Raw genomic sequence first — 16,199 nt, forward strand, 5'->3', positions numbered from 1 at the left:
TTATGTTTTGTTCGTTTAGGTAGTGGAAGCACAGAAAACATATGCACAATTTCTAAGTTCTGATTGGGCAGGCAGCTTACAGCCCACCTACAAATTGTCCCCCTCTCTCATCCACCAACATGATCAGAGACACAAACAGACAAAGGAAGAAGCCGTGCTGTCTGTCCGAGCGTGCAGAGTTGTTCAGCTGCGAACTCAGAGCAAAGCAAACAGGTAACACACACAATCATCAGCTGCTGCAAAGGAATCACTCGAACTATAACCTGCTTAAACTTGTACACATCAGTCAGTATGTTGTTCATGTCTGACTTACACCAACCTCACACTGGGATGACACTCTGACACTTTTTTGTCTAATTTACATTTAACATTATCTGGTTTTTAGTCTTCATTAACTTTAATCCATGCAAGATGCCATGGTCCTGAATCTGACGACTCAGTGTTTTGGGTTTCTTTATATTATTCTGTGTTCTTGTTTATTATGTCTTTTGTTTAGGTTTGCTATGTGTTTGGGTTTTATTTTATGCCTGCCTGTGTTCCCTCTGTCTGTCCACGGTGTCACTGTGTCTGCTTGTGAGTCTGTCTGTCAAGTTAAGTGTCTGTTAGTTTCCTGTTTTATTCTGAAGGTCCTTGTCTCATGTGAGTGTGTTCACTTTACGTTTCCCCTGTCTCGTCAGCTGTGACTTCTCCCAGGTGTGTTCCCCTCCCATCTCTCCTGTCTCCCATCCCTTGATTACTGCTGTGTGTATTTAAGCCCTGTGTGTTCTCCTGCCTGTTGCTGGTTCGTCTGTGTTATTCCCCTCTGTCATCCTGAGTGGTTTCCCTGTGTCTGTCTGGGTCTCTCTGCCCTTCACCCCAGTTGGTTATCATTTCAGGTTTGCTCTTTAATTTTCCTGGTTTAGGTTTCCTCAGTTGCTTCTCATGCCCCCATTGCCTGTTTGTGTCATTCTGCCATTTTTAAAAAATAATCGTTCACTCATATCATCTGTCCTTTGCCTGCGTTTTAATAATTAAAATAATAATTATAAAATAATAATTTCATCCCGTGAGCCGTGACACAAGAGCGCCAAAGACAAACTGTTAAAAGTGTCAAACCAATTTTTTGGAGCAGAAATACAAATTTTTTAAAACCAGTGTAAAACTTTCATTTGGTTTGAATTTTCTCTTTATGTGAGGAGTTTATTGAGATGGAAGTGATGTCCTTTGTGTTTTTAACCAAGCTGAACACCCAGAGAATTTTTTTCAATTAACCAAAAAGACAGTTCATCTCTCTTTGAGAGGTCAGGTAAAAACATACTACAGGTAAGATCTAGGTCTCTAAACATTTCTGCCACAATTCTGTTCATATACTCCTGTATCCACAAAACATTAATATATTCCAACAGTATCCACGACAAATTCAATATTTCAATAATTGAGGTTATTCTGCACAAAAGATTTGTTAATGAATGAATTATGAACAAAAGCCAAAATGCTGATACTATCTGAATTATTTCTGCACTACAGCATCTTCCAACTCCAAAATAGTCATCCGAGTTGCAAAGCTCTTTTTCAGCACAAATCTGAGGACACAGTAAAAAGTAAGTATTGAGTATTCACTGCTTGTCCAAAACCGTACTGCATGCTTCCACATGTTTGGAGAATCTGTCTTTATAAGCAAGTTTGTCACAGAAAAACCTAATATCTTTTTTTTCTCTCCAGTCTTTGGTATTTTTAACAGAGTGATATTATGGCGGCAGCAGCACCTGGTGAGTTCAACCAGACTTCAGTGGTCTGCATGACACATTTAATTTTAATTTATAACCTTTTTCCCAACTTGTAATTACAACATTATGCATTTAACATGTATCTTATCATATAAACACAATTTGACTGAGAGAACTTTGACTGCTCACATTTAAACTTAGTTTATGTCCATTCTTTGCAGATTTCGGTATAAACAATAGACTCTGCTTACCTTTATTTTGAAGGCCTTTTGTGAGTCTGACTCAGTTGTCTCCAGCTCTGGCGTCTGACAGCAACTCCGTCATGAGCCTTTTCAATTGTCTTTCCTCCTTTCTTCCAAAAAAAAAAAAAAAAAATTCACGCTGGGTCACCAATTTGTCATTTTCAACCCTTTCACGCATAATGGAGTGGTCTCTAAGTGGACAGCTATTCAAAGGCTGTTTTCTTGTATTTGCATCAGTTTTGACGATATACTTGCACATAAACATAAAACACCTGGATGACTGAGAACCTTCACAGACATAACACACAGTTTATATTATGTATTTGTTTGTCATACATTGTTTGTCATACATCAAAACGTGCGTTGTCCACCTAAGTGGATGTGTACAAAACTCTTTGAAAAGTACATGTTTAAAAATGAAGTTCAAAAATCTTTTTTTCATGCCTAAAGATGAATACATAGAAGAATAGAATGGGGGGAAATTTGGTTGTATCAGCAGCAAAAACACACATATACAAACAGAACAGGACACAGAACAGAAACACATTTTTTACATACTTACATGATTGACAATAGTTACCAAAGCAGAGGACTGTACAGTTATTAAAAATTAGAGTACAGATAAATGGCAAACCCAGGTTGTAGTGTGCAAACAGAGCAGGATACTGAAAGATGTTTAAATAGTTAAGAATATTTAGAATAATTAGAAAAGTGCAGATTAGGGTGATATGACCTAAAATCCATATCGCGGTATAATTTAAAGCACGAAAACAGAATTTATTACATTTGAGTTAGAAGTTAGCTCGCTAGTTTCCACCTAAACATGACATACCATATTCTGACTGAGAGTTTTCTGACAAAATACAAACGTACAGCTCTGCTATCACTTCCAACATAAATGAAGACAGAAAACTAAACAGCAGTGACGTTTGTAGGGTTACTGAAGTTGGGCTAGCTGGTATATAATGATGTGCTACGTGATCGCTAGCTACACAGCTATGTTAGCATAACATTAGCACAGTGAAGCTGGAGGATGAACTTTTTTCCACAGGTTAAAAGTTAACGTGAGGGTTCCCGATGGTTAGGGACAAATTCAATCGCATAGCAGGATGCTGTAAACAGACCAAACTTCAGTCAGGAGAACAACTAAGATAATTCATCCACAATACGAGGTTAGTCATTAATAAACTGTAACAACATGGGAACAGAGCAGCTGCGAGAGAATTCAACATTAATGAATCAATGGTACGAAAGTGGAGGAAGCGCAGTTCTTGGCTTTTCCCATATTTCAAAAGTGCTTCGTCTCTTTGCTATTACTGTCGCCCGGCATAATTTGCAGATGATAATGCTTGTAGCCACTGCCATGCTTTCGACCAAAACAGGCGCAGCTTGATGACATCATCAACACCTCCTCTTCGTCCACGTCTGCTCACTCCTGTCGACCTCCTATCTGCTCCCGTTTGTACTTCCTTGCCCCGAGAATATCCTTATAACCATTATGAAGTGTGATGTGTAAGCATGCAGCAAAAAGGACCCTTAAGTGCTCTACATCACTGTCAATATTTCAATCCAGACATACCACTGGACGAGGCTTTTGACCCTCAAAGCAAGGAGCTTTCTTTAGACACCTTTCCAGCTTTGACAAAAGCCCAGCTGGGATAACCACATTTACTCAGAGCCTTCTTGATGTGATGTTCTTCTGCCTCCCTGGCCACTGTGTCAGTGGAGATGGTGTTCGCTCTGTGTTGTAGCATCCTGATGACACCCAGTTTGAGCTACAGTGAATGATGAGAGTCAAACCTTAAGTACTGATCCGTATACGTAGGTTTACGGTACACATCAGCTTTTAGATGTCCCCCATTACTGATGGAAATCTCACAGTCTAAGAAGGCCAAGTTGTCATTTCTATATCGTCCCTGATGAATTGTGAATTGTGGAATGTCCTGAGAAACCTGAGAAAGACGTAATCTGATAAGCTAACAAGATATACTTGTAGATATACTGTAGCATGTTAGCAGTGCACACACACATACATACATTCACACAGTACATATACTCATGCAAATGGAGGCAAGTGTCATGGGTGTTATGTGAGCACACTGTCAGATTCTCTAAATCCTATTTTAAGCTGTTTTTCACTTGGGTAGTGCGGTCTAGGAATAATTATATTTTATTAACTGTAAATATGTTTTGAAATAGTTAAAAATGTTTATCCCAACTTTCCTGCATATCCGGCAGCTTCTTGTCTATTTACACAGGCTTAGGAACATAATCTGTTTAATTACATTGATATGAAATCTGTTCATTACATAAAGTGAATGTGATTTTTCATTTCAGAAAGCAAAAATGGTGGCTGGTAAAGTGTTAGAATGCTGATTTGTGTTTTTCTATTTTTGCAGATGAAGATAAGCCAGAACACATCAGCACTGAGTGTGAGGACTGTAAGAGAAATTAACAACACATAATGAATAAAATAAGATAAACCAATAAATGTGTGGTACAAAATATTATGCCACGAACTTTATAATTTCAAAATATCAATCCAGTAGTAACATATCACAATCTTTAACAAATGAAATCAAAATAAGAGGTTAAATGTAAGTGTTTAAATTCACATTTTCTGTTTTGAATAAACTGAATCGTTTGATTTCTTGTACAAAGGATGTGGCGCAACAACTACAAATATTATTGACTAATAATAACTACAAAATATTAAATGAAAAATGAAAGTTAACTCAGTACTCACTTAAAGTCTCTTTTTCAGTGTCTGAGCTGAGGGTCGTTCTGCTGGGGAACAGCTGGTCTAAGAGGAGCTCAGTGGGGAACTTCATACTGGGAGCGACTGTGTTCAGCCCTGAGGATAAAGCAGACCTCTGTCTGAGAGTCAAAAGAGAGCTGAAGGGGAAAGAAATCGATCTCATCAACACTCCAGATCTGCTGTCACCTAAAATCTCCCCAGAAGATCTGACGAAACAAGTTGAGAACTGTGTGAGACTCTCTGCTCCTGGACCTCATGTGTTTCTGCTGGTCCTCCAGCCTGCAGACTTCACTGAGGATCACAGACAGAGGCTACAAATGGTCCTTGAACTCTTTGGTGATCCATCCTTTGATCGTTCACTGGTTCTGATAATGCCCAAAGACAAGAGTTCAAGTTCCATTGAAAAGTATCTGCAGCATCCACAGTTAGGAGACATAATCAAGAAATGTAGAGAAAAATTGTTGTGGCAGAAGAACCTGGAACGAGAGCAGCTGTTAGCAGCCATAGATACAGTGGTGAAGAAGAGCACGAGGGAGGAAGTTTCCAGTGAGGAACCACCTGTTTCACCCGGTCAAGATGACTTGGATCCTATAAGGGGTGGTGAGTACAGTAAAAATATTTGTTGTATGGCAGAATGTGATGATTTAATGATTAAATTCAGGCCTTTCAATAAATGTCTGTCTATTAAACACCCTGCAATCCAAGGGGTCTAGGTTGGCCTCCAAACAGACACATCTTTTAAAGATAAAACATTTTATTAATCCTCAGCTCAGGTTGAACAGCTTGGAGAGAAAATGAAAGAGGTTGAGATGATCTGGACATGTGAACAGGAGGGGTATAAAGGATGTTGAGGATGGAGCTGCCAGGCAGGAAAAAAGGAAGACTCCAATAAGCTACATAGAAGGACAAGATCCAAAGGGTTGGTGTGACAGGAGTATGCTAGAGACAGTGAAATGCCGGCCTGTGATCTGTCAACCCCTAACCCCCAAAAAGAAAGAAACACTTAAATGTCCCATTCAGACATAAGCCCTTTTAAAAGCTAAAATGATTATTTCAAACTTGAGGAGAATAAAAGTTCTAAATGTCATATTCCCATTTTAAGTGGAATTGTTAATAGCTGAAAATTGCCACTACAGTACTTATTGCAGGAGGTGAATCCACAAAAGAGAAGTCTGTCATAACCCAGCAGAATGATGGACTCACTTGCAATACACTGGGGAAAGATTTAACATGTTTATTTGCAGATAGTAATGAATTTAGAATTAACACTGACTGTGATGCTGTGAGATCAAGGAGACATGGCAAGGGTAGTGTAGTTAGTCTGAGAGCACGTGGACACTGTCACAAAAGCTCACCAGATTCTAACAATGTATAGTGGTTTGTGCAGAAGCAGAGATGAATTCAGAGCTAAATCTGACACAAAACATGGCACGACTGAGGCCTGCCACATACCCTGGCTGATGCAACGATCTAGCAATGGCAAAAGCCTGTCCATAAGATGCTGGTTTATGAGACACTCCTCAATACCTGGCTCCAAGGAAAGGGCTTCAGTCCCCATATTCCTATATCTATATCTTCTGTGAATTATTGCCTTATAATGGTTGAGGGGTTTGTGCGTCCCAGGGATCCCAGGGGCAATGTTGTTGGGTGTTTTTGGCCCCCTGGCAGGATCTCTGATGACAAATTGGTTCTGGGTGAGGGACTAGGCGATTCAAAACTCCTATTAATGAAAAATCTGGGGAACCTTTCTTGATGCATGTTCAATCAATGAGGTAAGTAAATCCCAAACCTGCAGCCAGCCGAGACTGAAGAAGCCACTTGTATGAGTGACAAAACGTTTCTCCCACTGAAAGCTCTACTTCCAGATGAACAGAATCAACTTTTTGTGATCTAGGCAACATTTCACCCTGCCAGGGGTAGGTGCCTGGGGGCAAGTGCCTGGTAGCTGGGCCTTAGTCCATGAGGCCGGCCGGGACACAGCCTGAAAAAGGGACATGGGCTCACCCTCTTGTAGGTCCACCACTCTAGTTACACTAGTATCCCCTCGGCTTGGTGTCTGCACGTTGGAGTTTATCTTGGTGGACAAGAGGGTTTGTTCTCTGTGCCTTATGGTAGGGGAATGGGTCCTGACTGTTTCTTGCACTTGCCATATGATAGTTCAGAGTACCCGGCCTTCCTGCAGCCCCTGGGTGAGTGCTTGGGCGTGCTCCACCTAGGGACCCTGTTGTCTTACTGGGAGCTTTCAACGCACATGTGAGCAAAGACAGTGAGACCTGGCTGGGCGTGACTGGGAGGAATGGCCTGCAAGATCTCAACCCAAGCGATGTTCTTTTACTGGACTTCTGTGCAATCCACAGTTTGTTCATAACAAACACCACATTTGAACATAAGCGTCCCCATAAGTGCACGTGACACCCTAGGCCAAAGGTCGATGATCAATTTTGTTATTGTATCATCAGATTTGGGAACGTATGTTCTGGACACTTAAATGACGAGAGGTGCTGAGCTGTCAACTGATCACCACCTGGTTGTGAGTTGGATCAAGTGGTGGGGGAGGATGCTGAACAGACCTAGGTCACCTAAACATATAGTGAAGATGCAAGATCTTCAACTCCTACCTCTGGCAGAGTTTTGACAGCTTTCTGAGAGAGACTGGGGACATTGAATCTTAATGGACCATGTTGAGCAACCTCTGTTACTGAAGCTGCTGCACTGAAGAAGGACTCTTATCATGCTTGGTTAGCCTGTGGGACTTCGGAGACAGCCGATAGGTACTGACAGGCGAAGCAGATTGCGGCTCAGGCTGTGGCTGAAGCAACAACTTGTGGGGGGAGGAGTTTGGAGAGGCAATGGAAAAAGACTTTTGGACTGCCTCAAAAAGATTCTGGGAAAATGTCAGGCATCTCAGGAGGGAAAAGTGGTGCTCTACCTACACTGTGTATAGTGTGGACAGCACACTATACACAGCTGAGTTTCACTAGGATATTGTCAAGAAAGGAATACTTCGAGGACCTTCTTAATCCCACTGACACATCTTCTGAAGAGGAAGCAGAGTCTGGAGATGAGGCACGATGATGACGACTTGTCCATCACTGGGGGTGAGTTCACTGAGTTAACCAACTCGTTGGTGGTAGGGCCCCTGGGGTGGATGAGGCTCGCTCTGAGTTCCTGAAGGCTCTGGATGTTGTAGGGCTATCTTGGTTGATACATCTCTACAATGTTGCTTGGACATCAGGGATGGTACCTCTAGATTGGCAGACCAGGATGGGGGTTCCTATCTTCAAGAATGAGGACAGAGGGGCGTGTTCCAACTACAGGGGGGTTACACTGTATTTCTTCTTCACTCACTATGTGATTATACACCTCTCTGCATTTCATCATGACAGCAAGTCTTTTGTCCGTTTCCCTTGTCTCACCCCAAGCGGTCATAGCAGATGGCCCCGCCCCTCCCAGAGTTTGATTCTGCTGGGGGTTTCTTCCTGTTAAAAGGGATTTTTCCTTCTCACTATTGCCAAAGCACTTGCTGATAGGGGGTCAAATGATTTTTCAGTTTTTCTCTGTATGTATTATTGTAGGGTCTACCTTGCAATATAAAGCACCTATAAATTGTTCATGAGTGAGTGGAGCGGGAGATCGGCAGATGGATTGGTGCTGCGGATACTGTACCAGTCTGTCGTGGTAAAAAGAGATCTGACCATAAGAGCGAAGCTCTCAGTTTATTGGTTAATCTACATACGTACCCTCAACTATGGTCAAGAGCTTTGGATGGTGACCAAAAGAATGAGACTGCAGCTAGACGCTTTCTCAAATGATGGCTGGCCTTTCCCTTAACAAAGCGTGAGGAATTCGGCCATCCAGGAGGGGCTCAGAGTACAGCCACTATTCCTCCACATCAAAAAAAACCAGTTGAGGTGCTTTGGGCATCTGACTAGGATGCTTCATTGTGGGCGTCTCCTCGTAAGGTGTTCTGGGCATCTCCCACTGGTAGGAGGCCCCAGGGCAGATCCTTGACACACTGGAGAGATCATATTTCTCGCCTTAACCTTCACCTAGAACCTAGGATAATATTCAAAGATGGTACTGGTTGCACATTGTGAGTAGAAGTTGCATCTCTTCCTCCCAATACATCTGTTGCTAACTAAGTGTTTTAAAATAGAATTGTCATTTTACATGTACAACAAATTTATGGAAACTCCACACCAACTGTGCAAAAGTAAAAAAAAATAAAAATAAAATAAGGAACAAATCAAGAATATATAGCAACAGAAGAGATATGTGCAGTTTAGAAGAATATACACAAACTGGAAGAATATATACAAAACAAGAGAAAGGCACACAATGGAGAGCAAAGGTCATGGTCTGTGTGTGACTGGCCTGAATGGTGAGGGTTACTCAGACCATGACTCAGATCGGTGAGGTGGGCAGGGTTGGGCTGTGGGGGGATAGTGTTTGTTAAAAGTCCCAATGGCCCAGGGGAAGAAGCTGTTAGTGAGTCTGGAGGTGTGGGACCTGATTGACCTGAGGCGTCAACCAGAGGGCAGCGGGTCAAATAGGTGGTGATAGGGGTGCGAGGGGTCACCTGTGATGGACCTGGTTTTTCTGAAAGGGAAGATCTGGCGATGGCCTCCAGGGTTGGCGGTGGTATTTACACACTCCGCAGACTTCACGTTCTCAGTAGAAGCCCCTACATGCCAAACACCGAGGCAGAAGGAGAGCACGCTCTCCTACTTAGGAAAGAGAAAGAAATATGAAAATTAGTGTTTAAATAAAGAGCTGATCAACAGGTCCAAGCTATTTAATGGGATGTAGTAAAACTATGGTGAGGAAAATGCGTGTTTCATAATTTTGAAATAGATTTAAGTTTTATCTTTTGTTTTTCAGCACATGAACTCAGGATAATGCTGTTTGGAAAAAGTGAGGATAAAAAATCATCCCTGGAAAAGCTCATCATTCAAAAAAAAGAGTTTAATATTCCCAAAGTTCTTGGAGGAAAGCAATGTCGTGCTGCCTCTGGAGAGTGGAACGGGAAACCTCTCACCGTAGTCAAAACCCCCGACATCTTCAGTCTGTCTGTGAAAACATTGTTAGAAGAGATGAAGAGCTGTGTGAGTCTCTGTCCTCCTGGACCAAACGTTCTGCTGCTGTTAGTGAAACCTTCTGATTTCACTGAGAAGAACAGAAAAAATCTGAATTTGGTCCTGCGTGTATTTGGTCAAGATGTCTTTAAGCACTCAATGGTCATTATAACACATAATGAGAAATGGAGCAACTCAGTAGAAAAACTAATTGAAGACTGCAATCAAAGGCAGCATTTAGTTAATTTTGACAAAAAAGATTCTTCTAAAATTTACTCAGAGTTGATGCTAAAAATAAATAACATAGTGAGTGAAAACTGGGGAGAGTATCTCATGTTAAAAGAAGAGGCTAAACCCAATCTGAAGTCCAGTCTGAACCTGGTTCTGTGTGGGAGGAGAGCAGCAGGGAAGACGTCAGCAGCCAAGGCCATTTTAGGTCAGACTGAGCTTCATTCAGTCTCCAACTCATCAGAGTGTGTTAAACATCAGGGAGAGGTGTGTGGACGTTGGGTTTCCCTGGTGGAGCTGCCTGCCTTGTATGGAAAACCTCAGGAGGCAGTGATGGAGGAATCATTCAAGTGTATCTCCCTCTGTGATCCTGAGGGTGTCCACGCCTTCATCCTGGTCCTACCTGCAGCTGCCATCACTGATGAAGACAAGAGAGAGTTAGAGACCATCCAGGACACATTCAGCTCTCGAGTCAATGACTTCACCATGATTCTGTTCACTGTTGAGTCACATCCTACAGTTTCAACTGTTCTTAACATTGTAAGACAAGACAAGGACATCCAGCAGCTCCTTCAGACCTTCAGACAAAGACATGTGGTCCTCAACATCAAAGACAAAAAGATTTCAGAGATGTTTGAGGTGGTGGACAAAATCGTTGAGGCAACGGACAAACCACACAGTTATACAGCTACAACATTTTTACATGCACAAATGGAGAAAGTCTTACAACTAAAGATGAACATGGTCACTGGTAAGTACTGTAGACATCCATATTTTTCCTGTGTTCAGTGATCCAAATAGTTTTAAGCCAGCAGTATACAAGTGTCAGCGTTTAAGCTAACTCTGGTTGTTTTCATGTTTTTGGTGAAGGTGGAGAACAGGACTCAGACTGTCTCAGGATTGTGGTGATTGGGAAGACTGGCTGTGGAAAGAGCTCTACAGGAAACACCATTTTAGGAAGAGATGAGTTTAAGGCTGAATCAAGTCAAATATCAGTCACAACATGGTGTCAGAAGGCAAAGAGTGAGGTGGACGGTCGTCCTGTTGTTGTAGTTGACACTCCTGGTCTGTTTGACACAACTCTGACCAATGATGAAGTTCATGAGGAGATGGTGAAATGTGTCAGTCTCCTGGCTCCAGGACCACATGTCTTCTTGCTGGTATTGCAGGTTGGCAGATTCACAGCAGAGGAGAAAGAGACCCTTACACTCATCAAGAAAGCCTTTGGGAAGAATTCTGAAAAGTTCACCATCGTTCTTTTAACCAGAGGAGATGATCTGGAACGTCAGGGAGAGTCTATTGATGATTACATCAAGAACAAATGTCACAGTTCCTTTCAGAAGCTGATCCATAACTGCGGAGGAAGATACCACGTGTTCAATAACTCTGAGAAACAAAACCGCACACAAGTCAGTGAGCTGATAGCAAAGATTGACACCATGGTGAAGGACAATGGAGGAAGCTTCTACACCAATGAGATGTTGCAAGAGGCTGAAGCAGCAATAAAGAAGGAGATGCAGAGGATCCTGAAGGAGAAGGAAGAAGAGATTCAGAAGGAAAAGGAAGAGATTGAAAGAAGATATAAAGAGAAAATGGAAACCATGAAGAAAAGATTGGATGAAGAGAGAGAAAAAATGGAAAAAGAGAGAAAAAAGAAAGCCAACGAACTCGAGGAAATGGAAGGGAAAATCAAGTTGGAACAAGAAAAGAGAAAGAAAGAAGAGGAAATCAGAGAACAAGAGAGAAAGGAAAAGGAAGCTGAAGAAGAAAAACTTCGAGAGAACTTTATAAAGCAACTTCAAAAGTTGGACAATGAAATTCAGTTAGAAAAAGAGGAGAAGAAAAGTGTTGACAGAAAGCTGGAAGAGACCAGAGAAGAGATGAGAAGAAAACAAGAGGCCTGGGAGAAGACATTGAAAGAAGAGCGTGAGAAACAAAGGCAAGAAGATGAAGAGAGATGGCAGTCCGAGAAGCAGAGAATAGAAAAACTGCAGCAAGATTACAATCAAGAAAAACTATTATATGAACAAAACAAACAAAAAGAGGATCAGCGTCGAAGAGAACAGGAGGAAGAAAAGTTAAAAGAATTGGAGAAAGGTTACAAGAAATCTCTGGAAGATCTAAAGAAGAATTATGAAGAAGAAGCCAGAAAGAAAGCAGAAGAGTTCAATGAATCCCAAAAGAAATACATGGAGGAAATAGCAGCTCAGAAGGAAGAACACGAGAAGGAAATGAATGACTTAGTGAAACGTGTGACCAAAAAGAGTGAAAACCTGAAAAAGATCAAGAATTTAGTGGAAAAACATGAGAAACAAATGAAGAATGCCAAAAATGAGGAGGATAAGGAAGAACTACAGGAAAAACATGAAAAACAATTAAGTGAACTGATGCAAGAAATCTTGAACCAAGGGACCAATGACTCATCAGCCTGCAGCATTTTATGAAGACCTGATGTGGTGATCAGTTACTTTTTACTGAACAAAGAGTTTTTCCTGAGTTGAGCTTTTTATGTACAAAGATGTTCATTTAAGTTGTTTCTTCCTGTAAACGTTATTAGTTTTGCTCTATACTGAACTGTAAGTAAAATGAGTCATTTAATGTTTAAAATCTTGACTGATTTGTTGTTTTTTATAATGTTTGGTAAAAATCTGCATTTTTAAAAATCATACATTGTTGTTATAAATGTAGTCTCCTATTGACAGAAAAACTAAATTAGGTGCATTATTTTATTTCTTATGTTTATTGGGAGTAGTTAGGGAGTAATAGGGAAGTGTTTTTATGTAGTTTCTTTGGGGTTTTTTGTTTTAAAAAAAATGTAGTTGTGATTAGTAATTATAACATTTTATTGTAAATAAAATTCTAAATGTATAAGAATAAAATGGATAAATGAATAAACGGTTTTGACTTGGATGGCATTATTAAATGTTAGGTCATTGATGAACAAGACCTTTATCGTGAATGACTTTCAGTCACTGTCTGGATTTACTGCTCCTGACTGAAATCTGAATTTGTCCTGGTGGCTGCTTTCCCTTTTTTGAGCTCAAGTGGAAAAAAGATGGGCTGCAGGTGTCCTTTCTCATGTTGAGAGACAGTCTGTACAGGTATCAGGACATTGTTAAAAAGGAAAAGTCAAGATTTCTTTCTAATGTTATTGAGAATAGCTCCAATAATTCTCGGGTTCTGTTTTCAATTATTGATTCTGCCCTGAATATTTCCCCAGCTTCTTGTATTAATAGTTCCTCAGACACCTGGGAAAGGTTCTTGCAGTTTTTTATCAATAAGATAAAACAGCTTCGATCTATGATCGCCCTGCCTTCACATGATGTGTCTAAAATATTCACCTGCTCTGCTGTTTTTGATCAGTTTGAGCCTGTGTGTCTTGATCAGGTGGAGGAAGTATGTAATGGCACAAAGACATCATCATGTCCAAATGACATTATTCCAACACATCTCCTAAAAAAGATTTTTAATGTTGTCAGTTCTGACATTTTAGCTATTTTTAATAGCAGCCTTAGCTCAGGTGTTGTGCCAGCCTGTTTTAAACATGCTGTTGTACAGCCTGTACTTAAAAAACCTAATCTTGACTCCTCCGTCCTCACTAACTTCAGGCCTATTTCAAAGCTCCCCTTCCTGTCGAAAATTTTGGAAAAGATTGTGTTCGTTCAGCTGCAATCTTTTCTAAATGGACACAATGTTCTTGAGAGGTTTCAGTCTGGCTTTAAAACTCTTCATAGCACAGAAACTGCACTTTTAAAAGTTCTTAATGATCTTTTATTAGCCACTGACTCAGGTGACTCAGCTGTGCTTCTGCTTTTAGATCTGACCGCTGCCTTCGATACTGTTGACCACAGCATTCTAATCTCACGGTTGGAGCATTGTGGCGTAAAGGGCACTCCATTAGAGTGGTTCAGGTCATACCTGTCTGACAGGACTTTCTCTGTGAGCTTTGGTGATTTTATCTCTTCTTCAGCTCCCCTTACTTGTGGTGTTCCCCAGGGATCTATACTGGGGCCAATATTGTTCTCCATTTATATGCTGCCTTTAGGTCTAATTTTTAGAAAATATAACATTTGTTTTCATTCATATGCCGATGATACCCAGATCTATCTTCAACTGAAGGGAAACAGTCCTGCCTCACTAGAACCCTTACTTCAGTGTCTCGGTGAAGTTAAATCCTGGTTGGCCTCTAATTTCCTTAACTTCAATGAGAACAAAACCGAAGTGATAATTTTTGGACCAAGCGGCAATCTCAACACTTCTAATTTTAACCTGCACAGTCTTGAGCCTTTTGTCAAATCGCATGCCAAAAATTTGGGGGTTATATTTGACAGCAATTTCACCTTTGAAAAACAAATTAGCTCAGTCGTACAGCGGTCTTTCTTCAAACTGAGGCTTTTATCTAAGGTGAGATCATTTTAATCTTTTAAAAACTTTGAACGGGCGATTCATGCTTTCATTATATCCCAGCTGGACTACTGTAACTCCTTATATGCTGGAGTTAGCCAGACCTGCCTGGCAAGGCTGCAGTTGGTCCAGAATGCTGCAGCTCACCTTCTGACACGTACTAAGAGATGTGAACACATTTCCCCGGTGCTTGCCTCCCTTCATTGGCTCCCTGTCCGCTTCAGAATTAATTTTAAAATTTTATTGTTGACTTACAAAGCCCTGAATGGACAGGCTCCCGGGTATTTGTCTGACCTCTTGCAGACTTATACCCCCCTTAGATCTCTTAGATCAAGTGATCTTTTGCTTTTAGCTGTACCAAGGTCGAGGCTGGTTCATAGAGGTGATCGAGCATTTGCAGTCGTAGCGCCTAAGCTGTGGAATAATTTACCCCTACACATCAGACAGGCTCGTACTGTCAGTCTTTTTAAATCATATCTTAAAACACATTTTTATTTACTGGCTTTTAATACAGCATGAGAGTTATTTGTTATTTGTTAATTCATATTTGGTGTTTGCTTTTAATACTCTAAGTTGTTTTATTATGTATGTTCTATTCTTGTACAGCACTTTGGTCAACGCTCCTGTTGTAATTAAATGTGCTATATAAATAATTAAACTATTAAACTATTAACTATTAAACTATATAAACAATTACAGCAACATGATGCAACAAACACAGCAGTGCTACTAATCCAAAATACTCAAAGCTTCATAGAACTGAAACAAACATTTATTTTTAGCTCCATTCTGCTGCTGATACATACTTTAGGTTTCTGAATATTAAACTTGTTGCTGCCTTTCATAGTGTGTAACTTGAAGGCCCTGAGTACTTTCTCCCACACTGAAAACACTGGGATGATCACATTATTTGAACATTACCTAATAAGACTGATTCAGGACAGACAATTAGTGATTTTAAACTACACACAGCCGCTCTATCACGTGACGCATACTGCTCCAACGTGCTACGGTTATGAGCCAAGTTACGCCGTGTCACAAGTTTTGTGAGGTGCTTTTGTGATATTTAATGGATCGGATTACATTTTTTATTTCTCTCCGATGTCCGATCCAGTAATTTAGGTCAGTATCGGACCGATACTTTAAGTTGCTTGAAGACGTTTCATCTCTCATCTGAGAAGCTTCTTCAGTAGGGTCAAATGGAGAATCCCAAATTTAAACCTTGTGGGAGTGTCCCACCGAGAGGGACCCCCTATTGATCCTCTACCTAATCACATGAACCAAGGCGTGAAAACGGGTGTAGGTCACAATCAGCCAGGGTTTCGGGTGAGCTCATTGTGAAACCTGGCCCCACCCTATCATTTCACAATGAATCCACTGTCAACGACCATCTTTGAACAGATCGGTGGCTTACGACACCAACTGTCTTCCATCTACAATCTGGTTTTGAGATCCCTTCCCAGACGTCTTAACACCCACTCACATGCTGGGCCATCTGACCTCAGGAAATCACATGAAGTGAACAAGTTTTAATTTTTCAACTTAAATTTTCAAACCAACATGGAGAGGTTTCAAACAGCACATCAAGACATCGCACAGAACAAGACAGCTGAATGACAGGAAGTGGAGAAAGATGACAGAAGGTATAAGGAAAAAAAGTTAAAAAAAAAAAAAAGTAACTTCTGCTTCCACAAACATAAATCAAAGGACATCGTCTTCATCACAGGCACCAATTACCAGACACGTCAACTTAATAAAGTTTATTTGACACCTAACAAGTTTTTCA

General features: G+C 40.8%; 1 protein-coding gene across 2 annotated transcripts; it reads left to right on the plus strand.

Moving 5' to 3' along the window:
* Nucleotides 1–98: 98 nt before the first annotated feature.
* On the plus strand, nt 99–12,924 carry LOC116314360 (GTPase IMAP family member 8-like). Of its 2 annotated transcripts, none has more exons than XM_039620765.1 (7): nt 99–213; nt 1,507–1,580; nt 1,702–1,748; nt 4,348–4,389; nt 4,713–5,306; nt 9,588–10,760; nt 10,880–12,924. In XM_039620765.1, the coding sequence occupies exons 3-7, from the start codon at nt 1,730–1,732 to the stop codon at nt 12,451–12,453; spliced, it is 3,402 nt and encodes a 1,133-aa protein (XP_039476699.1). In that variant the 5' UTR covers nt 99–213; nt 1,507–1,580; nt 1,702–1,729; the 3' UTR covers nt 12,454–12,924. The 2 variants fall into 2 exon arrangements, with proteins under 2 accessions (XP_039476699.1, XP_039476700.1); XM_039620766.1 differs by having other exon boundaries at nt 4,348–4,380.
* The last annotated feature ends 3,275 nt before the right edge of the window (nt 12,925–16,199 follow it).

The sequence above is a fragment of the Oreochromis aureus genome, linkage group 12 (assembly GCF_013358895.1).
Source record: "Oreochromis aureus strain Israel breed Guangdong linkage group 12, ZZ_aureus, whole genome shotgun sequence".
In the NCBI taxonomy this organism is placed as follows: Eukaryota; Metazoa; Chordata; class Actinopteri; order Cichliformes; family Cichlidae; genus Oreochromis; species Oreochromis aureus.